At 49.6% G+C, this 10,384-nt stretch overlaps 1 protein-coding gene across 1 annotated transcript; it reads right to left on the minus strand.

Moving 5' to 3' along the window:
• Nucleotides 1–247: 247 nt before the first annotated feature.
• Nucleotides 248–7,056, minus strand: Dgcr6l (DiGeorge syndrome critical region gene 6 like). The gene is made up of 5 exons (XM_042666137.1): nucleotides 6,888–7,056; nucleotides 6,649–6,809; nucleotides 2,251–2,351; nucleotides 1,306–1,446; nucleotides 248–768 (listed from the first exon to the last, which is right to left on the minus strand). The coding sequence occupies exons 1-5, from the start codon at nucleotides 6,995–6,997 to the stop codon at nucleotides 685–687; spliced, it is 597 nt and encodes a 198-aa protein (XP_042522071.1). The 5' UTR covers nucleotides 6,998–7,056; the 3' UTR covers nucleotides 248–684.
• Nucleotides 7,057–10,384: the final 3,328 nt, after the last annotated feature.

Here is a 10,384-nt window from a genome sequence, read left to right on the forward strand (position 1 = left end):
CAGACATAGTAATGACAGTGCCTGGGGACATGGCAAGTGCTGGGAAGGCCAGGAAGCTCACAGAGACTATGCAGGGGAAAAGGTGGGAGACAGGCATCTTAGGAGCAAGGGAGCCCCAGCTGAGGTCTCACACCACGTGGCTGCATCAGGTAGACAGCCACTTGCTGGCTCCAACAGAGTGGAGAAAGCCCTATGGGGAAAGGGTCTTATGTGAGCTCTAGTTAGAACAGAAACCAGACACGTGTGGTACAAGTAGCTATCTTTATTTCTCAGGGACACACAGGACCTGAACCTTGCAGCTTCTCCCACTTGGGGGCCACAATTCTCAAGACAGGGGCCGAGATCAGAAGAAGCCCAGGGCCTGGAGCTTAGGGGAGGTTGGGAGATGCCCAGAGTACAAGATGCTAGCCAACAGTCCAGCTTTCCACCTGGCCTTTAAGCAGTCAGTCAGCTGCTAGGCTGGGCCTCACTTTTCTTTATGGTATAGTCCCAGTGCTTAAGCAAAACAAAACAAAACTTAAAACCAGAGGCCACCTAGCCTTTCCTCAGGTGCCTACTGCTGGGTGCTGAGAAGTCAGTGACTGAAATTCAGGAAGACAAGCTCTGCTTGGCTTTCTGGTGACAGTGGGCAAGGCTGTATTCCTAGCCATACTGGCAATGGTGGCCAGCAGGGACTCTACCTGGTCACAGAACTGCCTTCCCCGTCTGACAACCCCTCTGCTGCAGTTTCCGGATGAGTTCCAACAGGTTCATCTGCAGTGTCAGCTCCTGGGGAACAAATGGGACCCATGGGGATCAGGCTGCCACCTGGTGTCCTTTTATAAGTGGTTAAAAAAAAATTCCAGTAGGTTCTAGAGGTGCCCAGCAAAGTCAGGCTTCACTTCTCAGTGGAGGCTGGCCATGGCCTCTTTCCTCAACAGGACTGAGTCTCAGAATGGCACACTCAAGTGTGGTGTGCAGGAAGAGAGCAGATGAAGGGCTTGTGGGACGCAGCAGGACTAGGGAAGGTGGCTGGTGGGACTGGCCTCTATCCTCCCTGGAGCCATCCTTCCATCTCACACTTATCTACCACTGACTCTGAGCCTCATTCATCAGTGATCAGTGGTAAAAACAGACAGACTGCCAGATTGCTAGGCATGATGATGACACATGCCTGTAATTCCAGCAATAGGGAGGCTAAGGTAGGAAGATAGAAAGCCTGGGCTACAAATCAAGACCATACCTTTAGGAAACAATCTGCTACTTCCCAAACCAGCAACACCAAACTCTAGACAGGCTGTAAGCAGAACAGGCCTGAGCACTGACCTGAGGGTTGGTGGTCACATAGAAGCCAGCTACCCCTGCCTTCTCCAATGTGCTCTGCTGATCAGCTACTTTCCGGTCCAGCTCCAGGACAATCTTCCGGTCCATGGCCTGCTGCTCCTCTCGGATCCGATGCTCCACTGCCTGCAGCAGGCAAGAAGTAAGGATGGCTGCAAGCTCAGCTTCCTGCCTCCTCAAACTCCTGGTTACCTTGCCTATCAATAGCAAAGGTTCCAGGACCACTCCCAGGCCTCTTCCTTTTCTGCCTGCATAAGGCCTCAATAGGTTTTACAAAACCCAATTTGGGGGCTACCTTGGGGCCTGCCACACATCTCTAGCCATTCTTACTTCCACTCCCATGGTTTGTTGATTGTATGTGGGTCTCCAGCTGACTGAGCAACTTGGAAGGAAACTGGGCCCCTTCTTGGCTAGCACTACCATTCCACCTTTGCACTCTTATGTGCTTGAAGCCACCAGGGCACAGTGACCCCTCCTCCTCACCCATTCAGTACCTGCTGTGTAGACCTCAGCTCACAATGAGCCACTGTGGCTCACAGAGGGCCTATCATTTCACAGAGAAGTGACACCCCAGCCCTAGAGAAAGGTTGAGGTTAGGAACAGCCAGCAGCTTCAGAGCTACCCCAAGTCCTTTTCACAGTCAGGAGGTACCCACAGGAAAGAGCCAGACCCAGCCATCATGCCCCAGCCCTCTGAACTTATTTTTTTTTTTTTGGTCCGGTTGTGGGGCCTGAATTCTGGGCCTGAGTGCTGTCCCTCAGCTCTTCAGCTCAAGGCTAGCACTCTACCACTTGAGCCATAGCGCCACTTCTGGCTTTTTTTTCTTTTTGCTTATATGGTGCTGAGGAATTGAACCCAGGGCCTCATGCATGCAAGGCAAGCGCTCTAACACTGAGCCAACTTCCCAGCCCCTTGCCCCAGCCCTCCTACCTCCAGTTCTCGCTGCTGAGCTGCCTGGAGCACAGGCAGGTTGTGGGGCCGGCAGGATTGCTGGGCTTCCAGATGTTTCTGTCGCATTGCCTGCCTGAGCACTGGGAAAGGACGGGAGCCATCAGCAATAGCAGGCATTGGAGCAAATGGAGCAGCCTCAAAGCAAGGTGAAGAGGAGACTCAGGATATTACTGCCCACCCTCCCAAGAGGTAGATGTGAAGACCCACTTAAAGATTCCACTCTGCCTAAGCCCTGTACTGGGAAGGTGGAGGTAGGGGGAGCTTTGGGTATCCCAGTTCTGCCCTTAATCAGGGCAGGGTGTCCAGCATCTTCCTGCATCTCCATCTCTAGAACTCCAGAGGTGGAGGGTACTAAGGAAAGAGAATCAAGGAAGGCTATCATGGGAGTGAGTCCAGAGCTGCAGCCCAGGCTCAGAAGATCACAGGCAGGTAGGGGTGGTAGCTGGTGATTGAGTCCTTGGGGCTTCTGGGCTTAGATGGCACAGTCCCAGGAACACCAGAATCTGTGGCACACCCACTTGTGTTCAAGAGGCAGAGGCCTAGAAAAGGAGGGGATGAGGACAAGTCACTGACTGCTTGGCAGCAGTGTGGCTGTGTCACTCCATCCTTAGAGGCAGAGCTGCCCCCTCCCTTTTGACCGTGTCCACACAGCAGACAGGGGAAGGAGATGGTGAGAGGCCTCAGGGTTAAGCCTAATTGAACCTATGAGCCATCGTAGATTTTATGCTAGGGAGTCTATGTTGCTCCAGAAAGGGTACAGATCACCACAGACTCGTGCAAATTGTCCACTCTGAGAGTAAGCATGGGCTAGAAAGAAACTATCAAGTAGTCAGTAAATGCCTACACCTTACTGGTTTAGGTATCAACTACATGTTCCTCAAAAGTTTTAAGAAAGGGCTGGGATGTAACTCAGTGGCAAAGCACTTGCCTAGCAAGTGCAACATCCTGGGTTCGATCCCCAGTACCAAAAAAGAAAAGACAAAAAAAAAAAATAGTTAAAAAAAAAAAACCCTAACAAAAGTTTTAAGAAAACTCAAAACCTAACACTGTACTTCTGGGAAGAGACTCACATAAGGGCTATACATACCTCCATGATGGCATTTATCACATCTAATACATATGAAAACTAGAGCCAAGAAGACATCATCATGAACACTGGGGCAAGAAGTAGACTCTCTAGTTAAGTGTCTAAAGTCACAGGAAGTAGAGCAAGAGTTGAGGTAGAGATGTCATCTGCACTCCATTGATCAAACACTGCCACAAATCCAGATCAACTCTCAAACTCACTAAGGAGAGAGCCACACTAAGTGCCTGCTCAGAAGGGGCCTAGCCTTAATGCCCAAAGAAAGCAAGGACAGCCAGTTACAATTACTGCCTGCTAACTCTGCTGAAGGACAGATAGAATACCAGCACAGGCCTACACTGCCAGCCTACCAAAGCTTGACTTGACCTGAGCCTTTTACTTTGCCCCCCCCCCCTTTTTTTTGGAGGGGTCTGTGTGTGTGTGTGGTGTTGGGCTTGAACTCAGCCTTGTGCTTGCTAGGCAGGTGCTCTATGCTGGATCCATACGGACAGCCCTTTTTAACTATAGTAATTTCCTGGGGCAAGCTTTGGACCATGATCTTCCTACCTATTCCTCCTGAGTACCTGGGATCACACCTCGCTCCTGGCCCAATAACTTCCAAAGGACCAACAGCAAGGGTCCAAACAGTTACTTCAAAACTTCCCTGCTAAAAGGACTGCGTGGAGAAATAGCCAATTTGGAACTGAGACAGAGAAAGAAGGAAAATGAATCCAAACACATTTCTGCACCAGAAAACAAGACTGCTGGAAGAACACTGGGATGTACCAGCAGCCAGCCTGAAGTTCCCCACTGGCTCAATAGAGCAGTTTGAGCACTAGGAAGAATAAGCCAAGTCAGGTATGGTGGTATATGCATGCATCCTTAGGACTCTGCGGGTTGGAGAATTGTGAGTTTGAGGTCAGCCTGGGGTATTCAGATTAAAGAAAAATAAGGCATGTACTTTAGATTTGTGAACAACATGCATCTTACACCTTGATCAAAATGTTTTTACAAAACACAATTGCGCAGGTGGGTGCTGGTGGCTCACACCTCTAAGCCTAGTTACTCTGCAGGCTGAGATTTGAGAATCAAACAGTTGGGAGCCAGTGAGGGCAGACCAATCCCTGAGACTCTTATCTCTAATCAGCAAAATGCTTGAAGAGGAGGTGTGGCTCAGGTGGTAGAGCAGCAGCAGTAAGTAAAAAACTAAGCAGGAGCATGAGGTTCTGAGATCTACCCTCAGCACTGGCAAAACAAATTTCCTAATAAATTTCCACAATTTCCTAAATATCTAGGGAGGAAGTAATATCAATTCCATACCGTAAACTCCTCCAGAAAACTATATACCCATACAAGCCAAAAATATTACAATAAAATGATAAACCAATGTCATCATGAACAGAGGCAAAAATTCTTATTATTTTCATAAATCATATCATATATATAAATGAAAATACATTGTTACTAAGCAGGATTTATCCCCACCACACGGTTCATTTCAGGAATTCAGAAATCAATGCAACTCATTCTAGTAACAAACCACCTGGTTTATCTTAACAGATGCAGAAAAAGGATTCAAGAAAATCTATTTCTGATTGAAAACACCAAGTTCAAGTTGAACATCACCTGCCCTCATAAGGAAGGGACCTTGCATCTTTAGGAGAAATTTTGTCCCATTCACTAGGCATCTAATCAAACCTCCACCTGCCATCCAATTTACGAAACAGTAGTGTGGAGAAACATGTTAAATGACAGCCTAGTGTGCTGACAGATCTTAAACTAGGACAAACTCACAGGTAGAATACACGGGATTCTCCAAAAAGCCAGTGCATGCAACTAGGTATCATGATGCATAACTGTAATCTCGCCACATGAGAGACAGAGATCAAGGATCAAAGTCTTCAGCTGAAAGGTTAAAGTTTGAGGCAGTGACCACCACGTGTTGCTTGTTTCTGTCTAGCAAAGCAACACGTGGTGGTAATCAAAACACCTAGTTGATTGTGTGCCTATATAAGACCTGCAAATCCTTAGCTCGGGGCTCTCCTAGGCTCCGCTGTGTCGCTGTGTCGGAGTGTAGGACGAGGCCCGAGCTGCAGCCCGTTTAAATAAAACAGCTGTAGAGTCTGACTCTCGGTGGTCTTCTTGGGCGGGGGAGTGGTTCCTGCGACCTTGGCATAACACAGCCTGGGCAAGAACACAAGACCCGATGGCAAAACAAAGAAAAAAGGGACTGGGGTGTGACTCAAGTGGTAGAGCACCTACTTTGCAAACTCTGAATTCAAACCACAATACTGGGAGTGGGGAGGGGAAGGTCAGTGCCACTCTTAGAGAATTCTAGAAGCAGAGAACAATGATCAATTGAACAGAGAACAATGATCAAATGCAGTGCATGAACTTGGCTGGATTCTTAATTATAAAATAACAATTTCAAACATCTTAGGAAATGTGACTATGAACTGAAAGTCAGGAATGCTTCACCATGGTTGCATAGTGGAGCATTTTTTATTCTAGAGCACTTGCACTTAACCTAAACCAAGGTTGATGCACAAGGGTTGTCTGGAGCATGTTTGACTGTCACCACTAGGGAATGTGCCACTGTCACCCTGTGATGCACAAGACAATGTTTCACCATAAACACTATCCAGGTCAAAATGTCAACTGTGCTGGGATGAAAATCCTGGTCTTGAGAAATGCTGAAGGCAAATGATTAATTGCTGAATCTAGGTGGAGTGCACAAGAGTATTCACTATACTGTTGTTAAACTTTCTAAGCGCATGCACTTTATTTGTAAGAAAAGGTTTGGAGGAAATAAAATAAGCAGAAAGGGGAAATCTTGATGGTGCACAGGTAGTTGCCTAGTACAACAGCTTCCAAGCCCAGAGGAGCTATGGGAGGGGCTAAGTCTGTGTCTCTAGTAGGAAGCTCGCAGAGTTGCTAAGGGTGTTGGAAGGAAGTGTTGGGAAATTACAAGCGCAGTAGGTGTGGTGCCCACGACTAACGTAACGTAACGGGTGCTGCAGAGCTGTCAACAGTCGTTCAACCAACGAGAGGGACCTGTGGTCCACAGCTACCACAGGGGTCTGTGGCGGACAAGAACAAAAAACCGAGCAGGAAGTTTTCTGGATGAAAAAGCAAGGGGGCCCACGGGTCACTGAAATCGCTACAGAAGGCTCGGCACCCTTGATCTGGCCCACCTGCGGCGCCTCTGGCCAGGGATACCCAGCAGCATAGAGACGGAGCGTTCCCTGGGGCGGGCTGACACCGACCGGCCGAGCGCGGAGGCGCGTGTGTCGCCCCGCCGCCCCCCCGCGCACCTCGGTGCTCGTTCTGCAGTCGCAGGCGCTGGTTGTACAGGCTCTTCTCCGTGAGGTGCTGGATTTCCAGCAGCCCCTGCACGATCTCGAACACGGTCCCGTCAAGGAGCGCCAGGGCCAGGTCGCTGAGCGTGGTGTAGGACAGGCGCTGCTGGAATGAACTGCGGGCAGAGAGAGGGGCGCGGTGAGCGAGGGCCGGGAGCCGGAGCCGGTCCCCGGTGCTCCCCCCGGCCGCGCACCTGGGCAGTTCCTTGACCAGGCTCTGCAGTGCCGACAGCAGCTGGTAGTGCCGCTCCTGCTGCCGGGTTCCGTCCGTGGACTCCTCTAAGGCGCTGGCGTAGCGCTCCATGGCGCCGGCGTCCGCCAGCCGCTCCCCACGGAGGCGCGGGCCCAGCCCCCTCACGTCAGGGATGGACGCGGCGCGGCGCGGCGCTTAGCGTCACTCCCCCTTGACGTCACTCCCGAGCGCGCGGCGCTCGTGGCGCCCCGCCTCCTGCGTCATTCGAGGGGCTTGTGCCCCCACCCCGCAGGCTCCCGGGAGAGTATCATAGCCACGCCCCTGATCCTGCAGTCCGGCCCCCGAGACTGGCCGAGACGAGAATCACAGCGTTTAGATATCGTGATATTTTGAGGATTCGTCCCCTTCGTTAGAGTCTGCGCGGACCACGGCCCCGCCCCCGGGCCGCTGCACACCTTGTGTGCGCTGGTCGCCGTTCCCTTCCACTGCCAGGGTCCTAGGAGCCGGAAGCCGCGGGCGCCGCGCGCGCCATCTGGGACCTGGAAGCGTGGCGGCTCTGGGGTTGTGTTTGCAGCTGCATTTCCCCCAGATCCCTGGTGATTTTAGGCTGTGACAGTCCCAGTGGAGCTGCACAAACACAGTTCTGGCCAGGCGCCAGTGGCTCACGCCTGCCATCCTAGCTACCCAAGAGGCTGAGGTCGGAGGATCCTGGTTCCAAGCCAGCCCGGGCAGGAAAGTGTGAGACTACGTCTCCAAAATAGCAAAAAGCCGGGCAGAAAGGGTGGCTAAAGTGGTAGAGCAGCAACTTAGCCAGCAATGAGAGCAGGCTTGAGGCTCTGAGTTCAAATCCCAGTGCAACCAAAAGAAACCACAGTGAAGCCAGGTCTGCTCCAAGTGAAACAAAAGCAAGTATGAATGACCATTGAAAGAGAAGGATCCCACACATCCATCCCAGGGGACCATGCAGAGGCAAGCAGCTACAGGAGAAAGATTATTTTAAGGTTTATTAGAGGAGCCATATTTCCCCCAAGAGGGAGCACATGACCTCCGTCCCCGTCCAGGTAGGAGGAGGGTCTGAGGGGAGAGGAAATGAGGTAAATGGGAGTTCAGGTGGGTCTGGGCAGAGAGAGGGAGGGGCCAGCTGTATGGCTGGAACTCCAGGAATGGGAGGGGGCCCAGGTGTGGGTGGAGCTGAGGACCAAAGGTGAGCTTAATACTAACAACCTTGGTCCCGGAAATGTGGATTTGGGTTATCCTGGATCCCTCCTTCCCTTGTGGAAGAGATGACACGAACTTTTACACAGAACAAAAGTAAGCTATACATCAATGCCCCAATGGCCATCAAAACTGCTCACCCACACTTGCCTTCCTAACCCAGGCACCTTTATCAAGGGCCTTTATCAAGCTTCTAGAGCTAAGACATCTTTAATAGAGAAGGAAGACAAAAGACTTGAAGACTGTAAGGTCCACCCCTGGATGGCAAGCAGACTTCACCCTCCTGGCAGCAAAGTCTCCACCCAGTACCTGCGTTACCTAGGCAACTGGGACACCTGGAAGAGGTCACATCTGCATCCGCTGAGGTCACATCTGAATTTGATGTGGCCACACCTTTCCCCGCCCATACCCTACATAAGGCCTAGCCCAGGCCCAGACTCCCTCTTTCTCTCTCTGTCCGTTTCTTGCCCTTGCTCTTCTTTTCTAGCTCTCTTGCTCTTGCTCTTCTTTTCTAGCTCTCTCTGCTCTCTCTCTGCTCTAGCTCTTTCCTCTCTCTTTCCCAGCCACGTGGAGTGCCAACCTTGCCTGGTCCCAGCAGGTCTACTGAATACCTGAATACCACGTGAGTGCTACTGTTCTCACCCCTCTCTCTGCTCTTTTCTAGCTCTTTCCTCTCTTTCCCAGCTCTCTCTCATTCCCAGGCCTTTCCCAGCCACGTGGAGTGCCAACCTTGCCTGGTCCTAGCAGGTCTACTGAATAAACCTACCCCTTACCTGAATACCACGTGCGTGCTGGTGCTGTTCTTACTCGGCTACCTCTTTTTAAAAACCTAACAAAGACTATACTCTTAAGACTCAGCCCTGCAGTGTAAGCCTGCCTTATCTCTATTCTGCCTTATCTATCAGCAAGGCTTGGTCCAAAGTCTCCCACAAGTGAGCAGACTCACCATCCATGAGGTTGAAAACTGTTATCCAATAGAGGAATGGGGGTTGTAAAGAGAGACAGAGACCCTTGTCAAAGGATGGATATTATTCAGAGGGAGTTGGGCTACCAAGGAGGATGAAGTAGGCTAAATATGGGTTGAAACAATTTTTTTCCCTGTGGAGTTTGAACTCAGAACCTGGGTGCTGTCCCTGAGCTCTTGCTCAAGGCTACTGCCCTACCACTGGGAGCCACAGGGCCACTTCTGGTTATTGAATGGTTAATTGGAGATAAGAGTCACCAGGACTTTTCTGTCCCAGCTGGCTTTGAACCTTAAACCTCACAGCTCAGCTTCTTGAGTAGCAAGAATTACAGGCATGAGCACTGGCACCCAGCTTGAAACAGATTTTTATAGCTATAAAAATGAAACTGTGAAACCTGTTGAAATTGTCTATCACAAAAGTGATAGAGGGAATGAGATTGATTGGAATTCATTGTAAGCATGAGTAGATGTAACAATGACCCCCCCCCCCCCCCACTAATGTAAGCTAATTTTTTGTTGTTGTTGCACTGGAGTTTGAACTAAGGACTTTGTGCTTGTTATGCAGGCAATCTACTGATAAGCTATGCCTCCAGGCCAAATAGTGTCAGCTAATCATATTTTTTTTAAATCATCAAATTAAGTCTATACACAATGGAGTACCAGGGCTATGAAAAACGCATCTGTCCCAAAGATAGGTGTAAAAGCTTCAATGGAAGGAAGCTACTTTGAGAGAATATTCCAGAAATTTATATTGACAAAGGTATGAGAAATGGCAAGAAGATAATGTCCTATGATGAAGCAACCAAGAACAAAGAGACTTTATCATTGTGTCAGATCAGAGGGGCCATCCTGTTTTGATGTGGTAAGAAGACTTTGATTGTGTACACATGCAACTGTAATAAGGCTCATAAAATTTCACCAGCTTAGAGTTTACTTTTAGCTTCCATGACTCTATTTTGTTTTTTTCTGCCATCTAAGAGGGCTGCAGCCCCACCTATGAGACTAGTTCCTCATAGTTTGACATTTAAAAATAGATGTAGCCTTTGTCTCTTTCTGTTTCTAGATAGCAATCATAGTAACAGGTTGTGGAAATGATCATATTAATGAGTTATAAAAATGATCATAGTAGTCTAGAAATGCCATGGTAACTGTCAGGTTACCCCATTTATGATTGCTTACAGCATTGTTTTAGCCTGCTCATTCTTGCTTACAATAGTATTTTAGCTTCTGTTACTTCATGCTTGGCTTGTACCTGCAAGAAAGAACCATTAGTTACTTTCCTCCCCTGAGCTACTGGGGGATGGGTTGGGCTTTTCTGC

The sequence above is a fragment of the Dipodomys spectabilis genome, unplaced genomic scaffold (assembly GCF_019054845.1).
Source record: "Dipodomys spectabilis isolate Male_0828 unplaced genomic scaffold, ASM1905484v1 ptg000363l, whole genome shotgun sequence".
NCBI classification, from domain to species: domain Eukaryota; kingdom Metazoa; phylum Chordata; class Mammalia; order Rodentia; family Heteromyidae; genus Dipodomys; species Dipodomys spectabilis.

What these genes read in the sequence shown, in the direction of transcription:
- Dgcr6l (XM_042666137.1), bottom strand. Translation starts at nt 6,997, where the DNA reads ATGGAGCGCTACGCCAGCGCCTTAGAGGAGTCCACGGACGGAACCCGG. An exon ending in CTGGTCAAGGAACTGCCCAG is followed by an intron (nt 6,810 to 6,887) that starts GTGCGCGGCCGG and finishes CTCTGCCCGCAG; the next exon opens with TTCATTCCAGCAGCGCCTGT. An exon ending in ACTGCAGAACGAGCACCGAG is followed by an intron (nt 2,352 to 6,648) that starts GTGCGCGGGGGG and finishes GTCCTTTCCCAG; the next exon opens with TGCTCAGGCAGGCAATGCGA.